General features: G+C 36.8%; 1 protein-coding gene across 5 annotated transcripts in view; it reads left to right on the forward strand.

Moving 5' to 3' along the window:
* Positions 1–21,072, forward strand: part of EYA1 (EYA transcriptional coactivator and phosphatase 1) — a 153,184-nt gene that overhangs the window by 107,998 nt on the left and 24,114 nt on the right. For all 5 annotated transcript variants that reach the window (XM_074898845.1, XM_074898846.1, XM_074898847.1 and 2 more), the window contains one exon: positions 5,931–6,020. In XM_074898845.1, the coding sequence (XP_074754946.1) occupies positions 5,931–6,020 (90 nt within the window). The remainder of the gene's footprint in view (positions 1–5,930; positions 6,021–21,072) is intronic.

A 21,072-nucleotide genomic window follows, 5' to 3' on the forward strand; every position in this document is an offset into this window, starting at 1 on the left:
CAGAACATTAGTTGATTTTCTGGAGGCAAACCAGTACTGATGTTTCAAGACATAAAAAAAAACAAGGAGTAAAGCTGCTTCACATCCCCATTCTTTGCACTTACTCAGCTCTTATTTTCAGTAAATAATTAAATAGCGTTAGGAGTAATACTTTGACCACCTGAGGTTTGGTTTGTAGATGCAGAGTGTCTGAAACCTGTTGATATCGTCAAAATCTGCAAAGGTTTACCTCCCCTCAGAGAGTGAGGAACTTCCAGGAGTGACTGCTAAAATAACGTTTGAGTTCTGAGAGATCGGCAGTGGACTGTGCTCTGTACTGAGGAGGCAAGAGAAAGAATACTTTTGGACACAGACAGATCAGTCTAAAATGTTTTACCTTAACTTTTTTTAATCTACATATTGACTGATGTTTTTGAAAGTCTGCTCAGGAATCAAATCTTTCTGTTATGCCCAGACTATAAATCATAACTGAACTGATGAATATGTCTGCAGACTCTGAGTTTCCTCGATAATTTTCAGAAAAGAAATGTGGTCTTAGGTGAATAAGAACAGTTTATGAATGGAATGCCCTTGTGAGATCAAACTTCGTTTTTCCAGGATTGTGTTTTAAAGCTAATGTCTCAGCTTGTGTTAAAATCTGTTATGCCATTTTATGTTCACCTTATGCGAGTTACAACTAGAACATGATTTTTGGTAACCTTATAAAATTCTACATATAAAGAACGACTAGAACAAATAGATACTAGATCTCGCCTCACGTAATCACTCTGTCTTCTTGTAAAGCTTGTGTTTATCACTAAAAGGTTTTACGCTACAGCCGCTTGAGTGAAGAGCAAAGCTATCATTGATTCAGTCTGTGCCTGGATCAGGTTCTGAATTTGTCCTAATAGCTTTTTACATTACAAAAATCTAAAGCAGTACTGCTTTGCAACCTTTCTTGATTGTTCAGGTGCAGTGTATTTTCAGAAGTGTTTTCTGTAATAGCAGGAATATGATAGAGGAATATAATTTTTTTTTTTCATTATGTGTCAGGAAAGCAAGTAAATTCAGCAGTCTTGGTCTCCTAGGTGTTACTAGTTTATATTTAGGTTGTAAAAAGACACTAGAAGTTTAAATGTTTCAACAGTTACTGTATGGATACATATAGACAACAGCTTTATAAAGTATTAAACATTTACGAAAAGTTATTTTCCATTTCTCAGGCCAAAACCATATTTTGCATGGCACCCCAAAATCACCAAATCTATGGCAGTTCAGTTCCGAATGAGGAGAAATCCCAGTGTTCACAAAAAAGCCTCAGTACCAACAGAATCTCACCATTTGCTTTTGGGCAGCAGAGCAGTGCTGGAAAAGCCTAATTAGTCATTGCTGTAGAAGTACTTGTGCAAGCATATTTTTTCCATTTGTTACTAGTTCCCTATAGTGGTTTCATTAATTGGGCCCTGAACATAAACACCTTTCTTGCTGAATGCTTGAGGCTGAGGAAGGTGGCTAGTATTCAGCTGTGAAGAGATATAAGTAAGTATGCCGCAAGGAGGTAGGAGACTCCTGGTGGCAGCTCCATCACTGTTGGCACTGTTTACTTGAGATGCGGCTTTTGCCTGGCTGGCTCTGGTTGCATGGCTTGGGGCAGCATATTTCTGCATTGCTAAACAACAACCGACTATTGATGGTAAGAGGGATGATGGCATTAGTGCTTATGCTGAGGATAAATACTAGATTTTTTTGGTGAGGGGTAGCAACATGCATGTCCTTGGCTCTCAGATGCAGTCATGAAAGTGTGCCATTCCTGGTTTATTTTCTTAAAGTTTCATTCATATCACAGTTTCTCTTGCTTTATTGACAGCTTCAGATAGCAGTTAGCAATTTCCATAGACATTAGAGGAAGATAGTGTCAAGTGTTCAAAGCAAACATGCTAATATGAGAACTGGAGGGTTTATTCGCAGCTATGGGGGAAGGTGCACGTTTTTTAAAAGAGTGTTTCCTAATGATTTCTGGCCTTTAAAATCAGAAATTCAGATTATAAGTCAGTCTGAAAAAAAGAAAAAATTGTTGAGGGGAATTTTTGTTATTTTCATCTGTATTATGCTTTTTGAGTGATCTAACATCATGCTCTCATATGTTCCTGCATTCTGGTGAAGGCTAGAATTGCCCTTTTAAAAATTAAATCTAAGCTGCTCACATAATCATTAAAATACAAAAGCTGAATCTTCAAACAAACAAAAATATCCTAATCAAATAATAGGGGATTTGGCAACTTGGCATTCAGGTCTTTTCATAATGCCTGAGTGAGTTTCATGGTGAATGACTATGAATGATGAGCAGCCCTGCTGCTGAAGGGATTGATTTTCTTTTCCTTATTCCCTGCCTTGTTCCTTATAACTTCATGCTTGTGCCACTCTTTTCTGTATATTCTTACTTTTTCATCTGTTTTTATTACCTGCTCTGCTTTTGCTGCTATTGTGCTTTGTTTTCTCCCTGTTTTTGTCCTTCAGCTTTGTTGGAACAAAGTAAAACCTTTGCTTTTCTGTTTGCGTAATCATCGTATAAACTGCTACATTTTTAAGGATGACTTGAATTTTGTGAATTTCATGGGAATGTACGAAAATAATATAGGAATATGATTTGTCCTTCCAGAAGAGAAGAAAAAGAAACAAACCAAAACCTTTCCATTTCTTTTGGATTTTTTTTTTTTTTAGTATGTACAGTGAGATATCTATTGATCAAATATAAAGTTATCGGTTACTTTAATTGACATTAAGGCTTCTAACACCTCAAAACTTATGATTTGAGCCAGATGTCAACTGATTAAGTTTTGGAATTTGGAAAAAGTTAGAGCCCTTTTTAGAATCTCGGAGCAGGTGGAAATACGTCTCACTATTGGCACTAGAATGCTGTGGTCTTTGCATACATTTCCATTCCCTGTGAAAACATTTATATTCAGAGGCTTTAAAGGAATTTTCCTTTAAATTATAAGCTATTTTAATGTGGTTTAATATATTTTAGAGATTGAGAAAAACAAAGCCTGGTTTCACTTAACCCTTCATTTGTGACCTGTAGGCTTAAGTGGAAAATAAGCCTTGTACCCAAAGTGAACTTTCCTGTTTTTCAGCTTCTTGTTTCTCGACAAAACAAAGAAATCAAGTGGGTAGAATTTAGAAATGACATACAGACAATGTTTTGGCTCCAATACCAGTATTCAAAACAAGAGGCCTACTTAAGCAGTTTGACATTGGTATTTCTTTTCTTTAGCTAAACTGTACCTCCCTCAGAGATTTGTACCTGATTTTGACCATACCTGAAAAGACACTCCAACTGAACCTGCAAATCCCAATCAACAAGAAGAGATTGTTAGCCTTCCTCCTCATTGTGTGACACCTCACAATAATTAGTTAGCAATTAGTGGCTTAAAATTGCAAAAGAACATTTGGTATGGGATTTTTTTTTTAAACCCTTATTCTAGCCTTTTTTCAAGTTTTCAGCCCCCACTGTAATGTCTGACATCAGAGTTTAATCTACTGCAGTGCCTTAAATCAAGGCTCTTGTGCTTTTTACTAGAGCAGTTGGAAGATTGTGACTACACAGATATTTAGAACCCTAATGCACGAGGCTTTTGCTTCTGTTAAAATAATGTGGGTATCCAGAGCTTTAGCCTAACACAGTTTTTCTACTAAGTGGAACTTTCTGTAGAAAAAGATTGTGCTTAATCAATGAATTAAGGTTTCTTTGAAAAGCAACCTGTTTTGTTTCTTCTCTTAGCTTTTATGGTATTTAATCTGACATTTTCAGTAGGTGACAATGATTTTCTTATTTGTTTTTCTCCTAATTAAATTAACCTAATAAATGGCATTATTTTAGTATTACTTTAGAAAAATCCCCATTCTGTTTTTTCTGCCATTTAAAAAATACCTTGGAGTGAAATAGTTCACAGAAAGATTTACAAAAAGTCATTTTTTTCAGACTCAGAAGTGTGATAAAAAGTTTAATAAAAATGTTTAAGTCATGTGTAGATTGAAATGTATATATTCACAGTCATTTGTTTAAAATGAACCATATGCATTCATAACTGATATCAAGCTCTGTGTGCCCATTTATTCTGCTTTTCGAAATTATATTCCTATTTATGGATGGAAGCTCAGAATGGGATTAGTTCTACACTGTTATGTTAACAGTTGATAATCAAAATGTAGCTGGTGACCCTTAGTCCATCTAACTCCTTTTAATCAGTAGAGCAGAGACTTCTGTGGAGTGACTTCTGTTAGTGCTCAGGCACAACAGAAATCCTTGTCTGGTTTAAAAAAAAAACCACGCTGATGAGCTATGAAGGATGGTGGGGTAGTAACTGGGCACAAAGATAAGCAGGAATGACAGAGGGAGGAGTAGCCTCAGGCCTAGCTGGAGACAAAATATCACCTGCTTTCCACCTCTCATGCCTACAAAAGTAAAATAAAGGTAGATGAAGATCTACAAAGAGAGCAATATTGAAACAGAGAGACAGAATACTTTTGTTCATATTTTAAAGTATTTCCATTTGAATTAAGACGCCAAATATTCTTTTATTGGCTGTGCCAGTTTAAATAGGAGGCTTATTTTTAAGGGCAAAGTTCATCAAAATAGCATGATGCAGTATTTCCCATTTATAAGAGTTTTTTTTTTTGATACTAGAAAACTTACTTATTCTCAATGTATCTGAGTTCATGAATAGATGTTCTGTTTGTTCTATGTAGCTTTGTTTCTAAATGCTTCTTTCCAAAATATTTTTCTGGTTAGTTTTACTTGGGTTTTGGCATCTCCAGAAGGTAAACAGGCTGCCAAATCACCATTCTTTTCCAGCTCTTTGCTACTGACACATTTTGCCTTTTAACCAGTAGTTACAGAAAAATGTTTGAAAGTTCAGAGATCACGTTGAAACACCTATTAATTTGATTGAGAGGTGGAAAAAGAAACTAGGGACTGCATCTCTTGGTTTTTAACTTTGAGTTGTCATCAGGTTTAGAATATTAACTTATTTTAAGTAAAATATGGGTTGTCACTTCTGCAGTTCTATTTAAAATATAATTCCTAACAAACTAACATTGTTAATAGAGGGTGTCGTGAGATAATATAACGTTCTTTCAAACTCATGCTTCTGTATGCTTGGATATACTTGGCATTATAAATTAGAAACTCTATATCAAATGTATATATTAGGCTTTCTTTTCGATTTTTCAGATTGAAAATATATAAAACATGAAAAAAATGAAAACAAGACAAACATCTGTAATGCATTTGGTAACCACAATGCTGAACATGCTTTTTGAGTTTATTAGCTCAGTAAGGAATAAGTTGTTATGGTAATTTCTGTAGAAAAGTTAAAGTGTGTTACGTATTAATAACAAACAATAGATTTGTTCACCCTGCATGGGTGGGCCAAACTGAAAGCGTAATTAAAGCATGGTTTTGTGGAGAATCAAGGGGCGGTTTTAAATATAATTGCTATTTGCAAATAAAACATTAACAGTGATTTGCTTTAAAGTCACTAGGTATTCCCAGGACTGAATTCTTGTGACCAGTGAGAGTTTGTTTTGAGAGACAATAGGATTATCATGCCCTTGGTTGATCATAAAACTTGTAAACAGCTATAAAATCTGGAGAAGTTTTAGGTGAAATGCATTTTCCTTTTCTGCATGGAGGGCCGAGAGCCCATGGCAGGCAAGGATGACCACAGAGGTCCCGCTGCAGAATTAGGTTATCAGTTGAGTTAAAGTCATATATTTGAGTGTTACTGGTAAGTCTTATAGTACAGGATTACTGAAGTTAAACTGAAGAAGCAGATGTTGCATTTAATACATCAAATAATCTCTCTTGAAAATAAGTTCCTCCCATTTGTATTCTGGCATGTATGTTAGACACGGTATTGATGGTGTATTTGCTTAATTTCTTCTTTAAGGATCCACCTACTTCAGTGTCCCTTGGACTCCGAATGGAGGAGATGATCTTCAATTTGGCAGACACGCATCTATTCTTTAATGATTTGGAAGTAAGTGTTCGTTCTTTTAAAACACAGAGAGGTGATTTAATATTTGTCTCTTTTCATTTATTGTTAGATGGCTCGACAATTATTTTTGGTTTCACAGTTTAGTATGGAAATGTTTAGAAAATAGATGAATAATTTAGTCATTAGGATATATAGTAATATCTACACTAAATGTCTGCACTGGCATTCAAAGGTTACAACTGTTTAAATGTTAGAGTTTTGTCCTCAAAGGTCTTAGTATGTATGACCACAGTAGACAAGTTTTAGAAGTGGATACACCAAAAGCATCTATAAACATTAGAATTCAATAGTCTGCACAGGCCATTAAATACTGAACTTCAGCTTCTATAAACAGTTAATGGCTGGGTACAGATTTCTCACCTCCCACTGTGAGCAAGTATTACCTTAACACCAAGGGCAATAATTAATTTTGTATACACTGTCCATCTCAGTGGCCTATTACTGGGGGTCCTCTGCCTTCCCCAGGGGCAGGTACAGGTTTTTTACATGCTGGAGTTTCTCTGCTGAACATGAGTCTCCCCTGTGGCATGAGGCAAGGAGCTGGTGTCATCGTGCCAAGGGCTTTTTCAGCCTACGTAGGCTATGGTTTGGCGACACTTGTGAGATCATTCTAAAACTATCCAAACTGCTGAAAGAGGCTGTCACCATAATGCCTGGCTGTTTCATCTTGAAAGGGAAAAAAGCAATTTCTGATCATATTTTAATAACACAAAAACATGAAAACAGTCAGATTTCTTTCCCATCATAATGAAGACAGCTGTTTATTTAAAATCCAACTGTTAAGCAAGCTTGTGGTGGGGCTGCCAACACACATTAATCATCAAGTTGTTGTTTTGCTAGATTTTAGAATAGTGTTATTCCAGACAGGCAAAAGAATCTAAAAGATTCAAATGCAACTTTTGCTGATCAAAGTTAATTGGCAGCAATTTGCCTTTAAATATTTCCTGATGTTTCCCTTTTCAAAATCAAGCAAAATACACCTTATTTAATAGATGAGCCAAAATAATTTGAAAAATGCCAGTGTGTGTGATAGACCTCAAATGTGGTTTGTCCAACATCTGTCCTATATTTTGATTTCTTTTCATCTGAAAGAAACCACTCACAGATGATTTGGCATCCTAGAATGCAATGAAATTATTTAAATGTGCTTTATTTTTCTTCCATTCCTTAGTGGAGTTTTCATTTTTTATACTTACAATAAAATAGATGATTTCTTTAAATTTTGAAGTAGTGTTTTGTTTCATTAAGGTAGCTGTATGTAAAGATATGATTGTTTGGATATAAGAAACACCATTAGTGAGTTGCATGTATAGGATCAACTTTTCAGATTTGTAGAAAAGTATAACAATACTAGTTATTTTTCAAATCTCTTTCATTTTATCCAGAGCAGAAAGAGAAAGTACTACTGTATCTTACCAGCATATTCAATAAAATTCAGTGTTTTCATTTGCTGTGCGTAGCCAGATACTTAGTGCACTTGTAGCTACTTCTTCATGCATGATTGTTCGAATCACTGACTTTAATGGAAGTTAATCAATTGCATCTTAGTGATAGTAGATTATTTTCTGCTAATTGGCACATTACAGCCTTAATGGTACAGCACAGCAGTTTTTTCACTGAAGAACTTCAAAGCTATGTATGAAAAAAATACTGATCCAGGTGGTTCACAGAAGCAGAGGAGCTCACTGGATGAGCTTGGTTCTTCACATTTCCCCCATAACAAACCAGTTCATCTTGCATCTCTGAACTCAAGTGTAATTGTCTATACCCTAGTCTCTCTTCTTTATACACAGAGGCACTTAGAAGTGAGCAGTTGTGTTCATGTCCTTGTACATGAGCTTTAAGTCCTTCTTTCTGAGGAACATGAACTCTGATCTGGAAGATCATGCCCTGTCCAAGGGAGTGAAGAGCATGTTCAGTGTGCAGAGGAGTGGGTTTGTTTGTGCTTGTGGATTGTCATAGAAAAGTCTTCAGAGTACACAGGGAAGGGGCATAAGAGAGCCTGTACTTTGTGGGCAGCAGCATGTAAGGACTAGACCTGGCCACAGACTGAGGCTTTCAGTTCACCACAAATGTCAGTTTTTTTGAAACATGTTGCAGACATGTGATGTTTTTGAAGGAATGTGTCCTCCTGGAGGCACAGTGTGAGCATCACCGTTATTAGCAGGGCTTGCCTGGTTCCCAAGGCCTGCGACCTCAGGGCAGATTTCTTGCATCCATCTCAGAAACTGAAAGTCGTTGCTTGGTGTCTTGAAAGTTCAGGCTGCCCTACAACTTGACAGGCTTCCATGAAAACTGTGGGCAGTTTGGCTTGGCTGTGTCTCAGCGTTAAGGCATCTGTTCTTGCCGATGAAGGACGGAGTCTGGAAGATCTAGTGGTGACCCTGCTCAGGCCTAAGCTTTCCAATTCATGTGCATAAGCATCTGGGCTCTTAGGAATCGAGAAGTTTGTAGACAACATGCCAGCAAGCCACAGAGCTTGGGTATCCTTGCCCAGAGATAGTATGAAAACAGGCAAAGCTGGATTTGGAACATGTCTAACCCACAACGTAGACATATCTTTATGTCTAGGTGTAATTCAAAGCAGGAACCTGAAAGATGATGCTCTCCAGCTCATCCAGGCTGAGAGGGAACCCTTCCTGGCATATAGAGAGTCTGGGTTTACAGGCAGGCAATAATCTGTCATAACTTTGGCCTATGGTGCACATTTTTCCAGATACCACAAGTTAGTGTTTTTTAATAAAAATCTTCTTTTCATCTGACAGATTCCAGAAAGCTATAATCAGAACAGCTCTCTTGTCATCCAAGTTAGTGGGAAAGTATTTTGTCTTCTTATAAACTGCTGAAAACTGAATTAACATTTTGAATGCAAAGGGCAGAGTTGCAGCAGTGATCCCTGAAGCACTGCTTGATTTGTGTATGACATAACTGGCTTGTCAAAGCTCAACCTAGAGATTTATTTAATGTTATTAGGTTAAATTCTAAACTTCAGCAGTCATTTTTTAATCTGTATACAGTGAGTCAATGCCAATGTATATCAGCTGCAAACTAGTTTACCCATCCTAATTTATTAGGGGATGCAGCCAGGTAAATGAATCATCTCATTTCCTATATGTTGCTCTTTATGTAATAATCGCAACAATAACAATAATAACAATAATAATAATAATAGTAATAGTGTTTGTAATTGGCATTTTTCAGCTCAATGACAAAATTCAGTCAGAACTCACCATCTAGCTCTGAAGTCAGTATTCTGTTTGTGAATGAGCGAGCTGCACTTAGATTCACAATTACTTACTGCACCTTCAGTTTGTACTAGTTCTTAGTTTATTGCTCTGAGAAGAAGAGGTGGTTTATTTCCTTCACTTTGCACAGATTTATTTGGAGTCATTAATTCCAAATCAATATAATAGCAAATAATTTCAGATCTTGAAGGAACGTTTCTTAAACAGCATGTTAAAGTGGTATGACAAGTTTTTTAACATACTGAAAGGAAGATATTGATGTGTACTAATGTATAATTTGATCTAAGTACCATTATAAGCAATGATTTCTTGCATTAATAGTAAATTCATAATGAAATTATAGAAGTATGTCAGGTCAAAAATTAGAAAATAGTGAAGTGTTCTCAAAATTTAGATTCCAAAATCTGTATTTGGGCTTCAAAATAGGAAGTTTAGGTTTTCAGTATTGAAAATTTTCATTTATATATCTTATGCTCTGCTCTGCAGTAGAATAGAGCAGAGTAGGAGGGAACAAATACATTGATGCACTGCTCTCAAGAGAACTAGAGTTACCTCATCAGGAAAGAATGTGTGATTTTACATGCTGATTATGTTGTGATAGGGATAATAAGGTATAATATTTTAATGGTATGTATGGAGCAATTACACATATTAGGTATTTTAGGATGTATGCTCCAGTGTTTTAGAGAAATTAGCAACTTGATGATAGGACTGAAACATGACATCTACCTTTCCACATCTTTAAAGACTGTATCTATTTATATATTTATACTGACCTCTTAAGATTAGTTTGTTCATTTCTTTGGCATATCACGTGCACATTATAGCTAGATATGTTAAAGGAATAATTGCTGATAGTGAATGATTATGAACATCTTATTTTAAAAGGTTAATTCAGTGCTTTGTAAACACTATTCTGAAATGGTACCATCTCATTAGATCTGTTCTTTAGAAATACTTACTGAAGCTGAAAATGTGACTTATGAAACCTTTTTTTCTTTTTAAATCTTACTTAACACTTTTTTGTAAATAAGACACTTTCTAGGGTTTTTTGGTATGTATTGAATTCTACTGAAGTAATTTAAATTAAATTAATTTGAAGAGGGTTTTTTTTTTTATTTTATTTGTATTTAAGTTTGTTCATTTCAGGTTTTTGATGTGGGATCAAATTGTAAATCATATTATGATACTACAAAAAACTTAATTTTGACACCTCCTAAAAATGCAATAATGCATAAGGGCACAGTAATGATAATTAGCATTCATTTTTCTGCCATCAGTGGAGGATATATAATGCACATGTCTGGCTTCACAATTCAGTTTTGTTTGTAGAGTCTCTATATGCAAAGTGATGATATGTGTATGGGAGTAATTTATAATGAATGGCAGTATGGTATGAGTTTTTCAGCTATGTTAGTTCATGTATTTCTCTTAATGATAAAAGAAGAGGGAATGCTGTCAGATGTTATTATAAAGCAGTAACTTTGGTTCTTTGGGGGAAAAATTAAAAGAAAAATAGTTAATTATGTTCTAATGATTAGGAGTACTGACCTTGATTAATTTCTCCTCAGATTCTTACTTAAAATCCACCTGGATGTATATTAATGTGTTCCTGATGGAAATTTAGAACATAGTCTCTTCTGTGTGTCAAAAAGAGCTCCATAAGTGCTTTATGATTACAAGTATGTTATTACTTCAGATTAATGAACCTTTAAGGCATCGCATTAGCATATTACTATACACAGAGCCCTCTGGAAAGCTGGCTGTGTTAGAGTTGCATGTGATTTCCGTAAGCTGCAGCTCTGCAACCACGGCTGGCTGGAGCGGGGGCCGCAGTGCGTTGCTTCCCACCCCCGGCTACTGGGTAGCACCTTTGCTCTTCTGTCCCGCCCGCCTGCCGCCAACGAGGTCAGACAGTCCTCCCACACCGAGGAGTGGCAAAGCGCAGCCATCCGTGTTGCTGTAACATTCCTGCCTCTTCACTTCATTCAATAAATTAATACAGAAACATTTTACAAATCTTACGCTTTACACATACGGGAACTAAGCCCTTATGAAGCCTTGAGATATTGCCTTACATAGATGCATCTTTTCACAGTTTAAAGCAAAGAATAAACAACAGTTACATCCCTGCACTCTCATGCTCTGTGTTTGCCCTGTAAACCTCTTCCCTCCACCCATATGGCAATAAATCCTTCCAGGACTCCTACAAGTCTGTAACTGCTAGCTTGGATTTACTCAGATCTAGAAGTTGAAAGGGAGAAATTAACCGCTAGGTATTTTTTATGAAAACTGCCCTTTGTGGATTGCTTCCTGAACAATTTACTATGTGGATGTGCCTGCTTTCCTTGTTTGTAGCTCCCAGTCATCGGACTATCAGTATTTATCAAAACCACTTCTTCCTCATACTCCTTTTCAAGCTCAAGGCTGTGTGGAGGGCAGCTTTTACTACTTGAAATGTGACTGGATTGTCTGACACCCAGCAGTATTCAGAACCCTTCCATTCCCTAAAAAAATGCAAACGACCTCTAAGGCCCTTATTGCAACACACACTCCAGTGGCACTAAAGCAGATGGTGATACCTTCTGTACTAACGCCAGGCACTAAAAGAATTGCTCCAAGGAGAGGTGCTCCAGGGAGATGGTAGTGAGAGGTCAGGCCTAAGAAAGGGAACAACAAAACCCCAGCATAGCAACCGAGAAGCCTGATCACAGAGCAAAACTTCTCCAATGTTAGTCCCTCTTTGGCCTTTGCCTTCAATTCTTACAGGTGAAACTATGCTGCCTCCCTGCTGCTGGAAGCAAATGCACCATATAAATCACTTCTAGGCCTCAACGAGACCTTTTCTTCATGACAGGGACATATATTCTTCTTTTCATCAACCTGAGAATTTTCTCCTTTGTAGGTCTCAGTAACACCACAGGAGGCTAAGTGACTTTCCTCCCTAGTCCTTCAGTGACCGTGCACACAGTGATGTCCCCAGCGTGCCACGCAGTGCCCTGTAGGAATGCCTTTGAAGCAATACGGCCATATGTTCTGTTTCTTTAATCTGAAGGAGAAAGGGAAACTATTTCCCCTCAGACCTTGATACTTTAATATGCCACAGACTCAGGCTGGTAACTTTTAGCACAGTAGCACTCTGAAGCATGATTTGGGATTGTGGGCATTATGATAATACACATTATTGAATAATAACATTCAGCAGACTTTTTGTGTGCAGGTTACTGCACATCTCAAAGAACCATGACCGCTGTAGGATAAAATGCTTCTCTTTCTGAGAGCATTTTAGCACATCTGGCCCTAGAGTCAAGTAATCTAACAAGTGAACTGCTTGGATGCAAGCCAGCCCTTAAGTACAGGCTTTGAGCAAGCTCCAGAGCAAGCTGGGAGAGCAGACTGGCCACCGTTAGCAGTGTGGAAGTCCATCATTTATTCTCTCACGCCGTGTGGAAATGCTGGAGAGCCGGCTTTGAGCAGGCATGATAGGCATGATGTTGTCTAGATTTAAACTTAAAGTTAAGTTGTGCAGAGGTCCACAGTCAGTGATGGGAGTTGGGGGAGCTGCAGAGACATAGCCAGGTGGGCTGAGGAAGTGGAGAAGGATTGTGAAAGCAGGATCGCTAAAGAACAAAGCTTGCTCAACTTCTCTTCAATGGAAATATCAGATAAAGATCATTTTGTGTCTGAAGCCATGCTCCAAGCTCTGAACATTTACAGGATAAGCCTTTGCTGGTATTATGTATTAATCAGTTGTCTGGTGCATGATTTTTACATACATATTTGTATAGAGTGAAATGACACGAGGTCGCTTTTTGTGGCTGCCACTACTTTGTGATTCCTGATCACTGTGCCTTAGTGTCCTCATCTACAGATAGGGCTGCTGATGGTGATAAGGGTGGTATCTACAGATACAAGGATGACAATTCTGTCATAAAGTATTCAAGAGTGAAAAGAGATAGCCGAGCCAGGTAATTGTAGTTTTTGTTATTGTGTGCAGTTGTAGTTGGCTTTCTAACAATGCTTCAGCTTTGTCTCTTTAATGTCTCACTCCTCAGGAGCATCCTCGCATAAATGCTGTCTCTGCTGACAAAAAAACATTGCAAATAGTCTTCCAAGAAAACTTTCCAGTTTTCCAGTATATTTGTTAATTTGTTTTCTATTGTTTTTTATTTTGGATGATTTTGGTAAGTTGTAACTGTTCCAGTTTGAGTTATTCATGCATTTAAAGTAAAGTTATTTTTTTTAAAACACAGTTTAAAAAAGCATCCCAACATTTAGAGCAGAAGGGCATCAGTCATCATGAATCATTGCAGTGTTTCAGCTGTCTGTACTTGTGAGCCATGTAGCCTACTGTTTGGTACCGGGGCTTCTGTTTGAGATGCCTTGATTTTGCTGTAGTACAAATGAACTGAAGAGTAGCCGGGCATGCTTTGTGAAGTACACTGACACACAAATCACCCAATATAGTATTTCATAGAATCATAGAATGGCTTGGGTTGGAAGGGACCTTTAAAGATCATTCAGTCCACACTCCCCCCTGCCATGGGCAGGGACATCTTTCACTAAATCAAAATCCCATCCAACCTGACTCTGAACACTTCCAATAATGAGGCATGCACAGCTTCTTTAGGCAACCTATTCCAGTGTCTCACCACCTCATGGTAAAGAATTTCTTCCTTGTATCTAATCTAAATCTACCCTCTTTCAGTTTAAAACCATTATTCCTTACCCATTGTCCTATTGCTACAGGCCTTGGTAAAAAGTCTGTCCTCATCTTATAAGCCCCCTTTATATAATGAAAAGCCACAAAAAAGTTTCCCCAGACCCTTCTCTTCTTCAGGCTGAGCAACCCCAACTCTCTCATCCTGTGCTTATAGGAGAGGTGTTCCATCCCTCTGATCATTTCTGTGACCCTCCTCTGGACCTGCTCCAACAGGTCCATGTCTTTCTTTTGCTGGGGACCCCAGAGCTGGATACAGTGCTCCAGGTAGGGTCTCGTGGAAGCAGAGTACAGAAGAAGAGCCACCTCCTTCAACCTGCTGGCCGTGCTTTTTATTCAGCCTAGGATATGATTGTTTTTCTGGGCTGTGAGCACACATTGCTGGATCATGTCTAATTTTTTATCCATTAGTATCCCCAAGTCCTTCTCTGCAGGGCTCTCTCAATCAATTTACCCAGCCTGTACTAATATAGGTGATTGTCCCAATCTAAGTGCAGGACCGTGCACTTGGCTTTAGTGAACTTCATGAGGTTCACATTGGCCTACTCCTCAAGCCTTTCAGGGTCTCTCTGGATGACATCCCATTTGTCAGTGGCATACATGCTAGTGAAAAAAGATCTGTGATAGACAGCAAGCTAACTTTTAGTTGTATTAAACCCATGTCCAAGATGGTACCTTTAAGTAATTTCTATCAGATAACAACACATTTTGTCTACATACTCCCAAATTGCACATTCAGAGGTGTTCCTTCCAGTGACAGAAGATCTTGTCCCATTCCTAGGAAATAAAATACCAAATGCTGACATGCTTTTCATGGTAACAGTTGTACCTGCCCATTACAGCTAGCTTCTGCAGAGCCTGAAATATCAGATTTAAGGATCGGCCATTAGAGGATATAGTGTATTGAAGGGCAGCAGTAAGGTACCTGAAACATTGTAATATCTGCATCAAAGCAGTGTATAGACAGGGTCTATTACTGAAATCACAGATCTACCCCAGGTATGGCAGCTTTGATTGCAACAGAAACTTTAATTTAGTTGTGCTGCAGTGGCAGGCACTGAAGGGTAACATAAAAATTGCTATATAATGAATGACATTGAGACAGTGCTTTGAAAATTCTCTTAGAACCAATAGTGAAACAATATAGTTCTAAAAACCTAGGGCTTGATTGAAATCAAGAAATTTAACAGACTGAGAAGTCTGAAGTCTATTTTCATACTTTTGCTATCCATTAGCAAAATTTGCTGTCCATTAGCAGACTTCAAAACACTGGTTTACGTTATATTGCTAACACATATAAACACCTGCTCTTCATGAATTTTTTCTTTTGAGGAGCTGCAAAGTCTCTGATACATGCTACAGAGCTGTTCTGACAATACAGATCGGGACCTAAGCACAGATGTGATGCACTGCTTGATGGTTCAGCATGTTAGATCCAAACCTAGGTGATGATGTGATTCATTCTGAAGGCCTTTTAGTGCCAGAATTGTAATTTCAGATTTGAATAGGGTCTTTTTGTTATTTAAATTATCCCAAAAGTCTGAAATAATAGAACAGGGATGCCAAATGAATGAATAAATAGTTGATACTAATGGTAAAAGCAGTTAATGTTGCTATTAATTAATGTATTACTTTCCATTTATCCTTGCATAGAGAGGCTTCTCTTTGGCTTTTAGTATTTCATGGAACTGATATGACCAACATGTTTTTTACATTTTCATTAAATATTATGAATATCACTGAACAAAAGCCTATCTACTACTACAGATGTCAATACTGTAGTTATGACTCATTCATAAGAGATTCATAAGTTTCCTAAGTAATCCATTATCAGTTTATAACCTAAAAATCCAAAAAGTTTCACAAATTGAAATAACATTCCTGAGTAGTAGATTTTTTTGTTTTGGTCTCTGATTAAGCTGACAGATGTGTAAAATCTCATACAGCCAGTCAAGTCCCTGGTGCAGCTGCAAGTGCTGAAGAGTGCAAGTTATTCCAGCTAAGATCAACATTAATTTACACTCAAATATCTTTCCCAGCCCACCCTTTCTGTTCATGTAATGCAGTTATTTTGTGCTGATTCCACCACTTTGAGGCAAACCTTTTTTTTTCCTCACTGGACTCTTATAATGCAAAACCCAAAAAATAAATCGAAGAAAATATAATCGTCACCTTTAATAAAATTCTCTTCTTGTTGATTTGGGTACCATCTTAAACTATAAACCTCTTAAACTGTAAGCCTCAGATCTCCATTATCCAGTTTGGTGTTTTAAGTGGATTAGTCTCTCACAATTACGTACCTTTTATTTTAGGAAATCTAGGGAAAACTAAATGTCATCCTTACATACCATTTTGCAGGATAAGAGACCTGACATTAGCCAATCCTCATTTAATACAAAGATTTGAAATAGCAGTGTAAGCATCTTAGCAGTATGCATGGTAGGTAGTTTCTATCAACCTCTTCAGCCTAGGCTTCATTTTGTGCTGGCGTGGTTACGTGTGACTGCTACGATTGTAGTTTAAATTCTAAGAAAATATGCATGCACATGTATTTTAAACATCTGTTTGTGCTTGGGTTTTTGTAGGAATCATATTAAAATGTTGCTACAGGAAGAAAAATTAAGAAGTGTCTTTCATTCATTTTGTTTTAAAAGCACGAAAGGAGTGCTTGAAGTTGGTTCCCAAAATGTTTGAGTTTCATGGTCTCAGGAGATTTCTACTGTTTCAGTGTGGTTACAATAAGGCCTCTATCTGAATTTCATCCAGTTCAATGGTCTAATGAAACTTTAAAGAAAGGGGGAGGGGATTATTCCCTTTACTCATTGCAGTATCACTTTTATTTTTCAGTGTTTTAAAGTAAAACTTTACCGCTGTTAATTGTATTTTTGAAATTTGTCTTTAGATATGGTCAAGAAGCTGGGTAATTCTGTAGTGGACTAAAGCAATCTTAATGTGCACTGTTAAAGCATGAGGATTTTAAAAAATTAAAAGCTTAACAAAAGAAACAATGAGGTATTGAAGGAATGGAGTATTAGGGTTTTTTGTTTTTTTCCAAGATCCTTGTCCAGTTGGAACAGGGCAGTCCAGGCACTTTCTGAACATTACCTGCAGTACTATGCAGTTGGGAGACGGTAGTTCTTACATGTTCATTGACAGCGGGATACAGACGGCTCACATGAGTCCTGAGCTCAGCTGAAATATTATTGCCACAGTAAAGATCAGCTATATCTAAGCAAATGATCCTTTCTGAACTGTGGAAAATCATTTCAATCAGTTGAAGGATCTCCTCCTTTTTTTTTCTGCGTATTTGTGTAACTTGAATTGCAAATGTGAAGTATGGATACACAGGGGGAATAACTCCTTCCCTAACGTTGGTAGGCAAGGGGGAGAGCCAATTGTAGCAGCAGTTATAACTCAAGTAAGAGTTTTTTAAGAGTTTTCTGTGACTGAAAAGTTTTAAAATAGGAGTCAAATATTTCAATTCATTTATTGGAACAAAATGTGTATGTCTTTCTTAAAGGTGCATTTACAAGTCCAAAACTCCCATTATGGCCTTGGTCAAATGAATAAAGCATAAATCAAGCCATAATTACATAAAAATAATGGTTGATGATCAGAACAAAAAAGACAGTGAAAATATACACCAACTTTTTTTGTTCCATCACTTTAATAAATTTGGACAGAAATTTGAATACAAGCAACCTCTGACTCCCAAACTGTCAGGAGGACTGACTAACAAAACTAATGTCTCTTTCCTGAATCTAATCTCCACTAGTCTGGTGTTTAACAAGGCAAATATAATGACTAACAGAAGTATCTTCCACAAAAAAAAAATCATAAAACAAACACTTTTTTCCTAATTGTTCCATTATACTGTAAATTCATACATCTTTCCTTACCATAAGAAAGTAGGAAAAACAGAGAGGAAAAAAGTTTCATATGACTGTAAATTTTTAGTTTATAATTAAAACCACACTCAAGCATCTATGCTAATGTATTATTTCATGCATTGGGAGAATCTATAATTTTATATACAGCATTATATACAGCATTTTATTAAAAAAAAACCCTGAATACTGCTTGATCAATTCCAATTCAGTCTTTTTTTTCTTTTCTTTTTAGTTAAAAAAAAAGTACTATGAAAAAATAATTGAAAAAACTTGCCAACAACAAAAATGCTTTTATAAAGCATTAGATCAGCAGCTTTGTATAAACTTCATATAGTCATGTAAAGGGTTAAGCTGTGTGATTTCAGGATAAAAGGTTTCCTGAGTTGACTATTATTCCTATGGTCTGCCAACAACTTTGCAATAAATGGAATGATTTTTATGGGAATGTGGTTATTCACAGCAAGACTACAGTTGGTGTCAGTATGAAAAATTCTTCTTTAGTAGATTCTCTCAGCAGGGATAACAGATCTGAAAGAAAGGCAAAAAGTAGTTACAGAGAACTCTGGCTGGTGTTGGTGACAAATTATGTTTACAAAATGATGGGGTAACCCATTGAAAAAGAAGAAATCAGAACAACAGTAAATCCGTCTTGCTTCTCTAAGTACTACTGTTCCAAAACAAGTTACTTGTGATTGTGTGTATCTTGTCCATAAAGCAAGTGAGACTTCTAGGCTTTGAGTTGCAGGGGTGTGAAATAATTCTTAAGAAATCAGTAAGTTATACCATTGTCCTTGAGAGAACGTAAAATATTGGTATGTATTAATTAAAAAATTCAAGAGAAAGAGGAAATATTTTCTCCTTTGATTAGATTTTAATATTATTTTATAATTCTTGGTTAAATTATATTTATAAATTTTATTATTTCTTTGTATCACTTGTCTATTTTTTAACTTCTTTTTGGTTTTTAAAAATAATATTATTAGAAGGAAAGTGTGATGAAGAATGCATTAGTATATTAATGAAGTTAGTATTAACAGTTACTGCATTTAGGTTTGGTTTGTAATAAGCTTTCAGAATGCTTAAAGGTTAAGCCATTGATTAAATCTGCGCACCACCATTAGAGCTGGTGTTATCTTCCATTTGAGATGAGGTGGAAAGTAGCATAGAATTTAATGATTCTTCACAAAACATACAGCAACTTTATGGTTTTTAATTGTCCAGTTGTTCATAAAGATTTTAGAGGATGTCAGGAGGTGTGGGGGTGGGGGTGTGTGCTACTATTTTGGTTGGGATTTTTTTTTAAGCAATAGGTAGCAGCTGTTTAAGAGGTAAACAGAGCAGCTTTGAGTGCTTCCTGCTATTTGTTTCTCTCAAGTGCAATTACCCCAGTAGTATTTAAAACATTTCATTTGTGAACTTGTCTCAGAGCATTGCAAGATCTTGTTGTAACATTATGGCATAAATTTCCATTGTTGTGCTGAGATCAGCAATGATGTACCAGCAAGGAAGAAAATCAACCTAGTTGTGTCAGTGTCAGGGAAAAAAAGTATCCAGTAGGAAGCAACACTGTTGTTGATGGTGGCAGTTAACCTCTCTTGAGGTAAACAGGCGGGTTTACTGACCCAAAAGTAAATATAGACTAATAGGATGCCAAAGAAAATACATTTCTTGAGAACATTACATTTCACATTCTCTCAAGCAAGAAAAATAGCATGTGCATTCTTGAATATTCCAATTGTCTTCATTAAAATATTTTTAAAACTTTCTATGAAAAATATTTTTTTTTGTTTGAAAATATTTTTCAAAAGAGCATGATAGATAAAGATGCAGCTGAAAGCAGAATCAGCTCTTGGTGAGTGTTGGAGGTAATCATTCATGTTGGTCATATGAACATTATTGCTGGAAATATAAAAATTGAGAATATAAGTCATAAAGTGATGGGTTTTGCCAGATGACCTTCATTTAGCTACGAACAGTGGACAGAAGTTCATGTTCAGACCACTAGGTCTGGTTCTACAGGGGAAATAGCTGTTCTCCTTGAGGCACCTATCTGATTTTGGCAGAGTTAGTCTAATTTGGCTGTGATTGGAAAATGGATCCTGGGAAGTCTTAGTGGACCTTTGGCCCTTTACTTCCTAACTGGTTGGATCTTGAATAAGAAACAACTTGTAGTCACTTGTTACAAAAACATGTAGAAAGGACTGTAGAGCATACTGAAAATAGATTTCTAGGCCATCAAACTCAAAAAAATTTACAGGAAAGGCTGTTGAATAAGCCTTAGTGAGGTACAAGGGACGGTTGCAGGGAGAGGAAAACTTCAGGTAGAGCTGGCTGAATTATCTCCCTCCCACTCTCAAATACTGTAAGGATGGCAGCTGAACTAATCCCTGGTCATCCGGAGTTATCCAAGGGATATCCCTGCAAGGGAATATTTATTTAGAAATTATTTTTCTCATTTGTCTGAAATAAGAGTATACCTCCTCCTGATGTTTGTATGTGTGCAATGGGAATCTCCCAACCAGACTGGCAAGGTATGCTTCATGAGGAGCCCAAGATTCAACTTCTGATAGTTCACCTTCAGCAGCAGACAGTTCTGGGAAAGCCAAATGTGATTATTCCAAAAGCTTCAGTAGAGCTCTTTTTTTTTTTTTTTTTTTTTTTTTTTTTTTTTTTTACAGCACTACATTTATTTGTTGCAAACCTAATTTTAAAGGTACTCCTATAAAGAGAGTTCACTTTCTAACAAACATGTCGATTGTGGACTCCCTTCCAGCAGGCATCACAGCAGTTATCTTAGCACGTTCAGGCTGAATCATAGAGCCCATCTATTAGCATTTAGTTTTCCACAGTAGCAATCCAAGAACATCTCAGTTTCGTTGCAGGAAAGAAGGAAAGAAAGGAAATACAAATCATGGTAAGGAGTTTTTCCTAATGTGTATATGAGGGAATAGTTTTTCATCTACATGATACTACAACCATAGTTGACTTGCAGAAAGCTCCTGAATTTCCACTTTATGAACATGGGACTAAATTGCACCACACATGTGGTAACAGAACAGAAATGCAAAACAAAGTCTTTATTCAGAGGCAGAACTGTGACTTTGCTGGTGCGTGCAAAACCTAGCTAAAAGCTTCAACGCATCCGAAATGCATGATGCCTGGCTGTTGCGGAATGTGCT

The sequence above is a fragment of the Athene noctua genome, chromosome 2 (assembly GCF_965140245.1).
Source record: "Athene noctua chromosome 2, bAthNoc1.hap1.1, whole genome shotgun sequence".
NCBI lineage: Eukaryota > Metazoa > Chordata > Aves > Strigiformes > Strigidae > Athene > Athene noctua.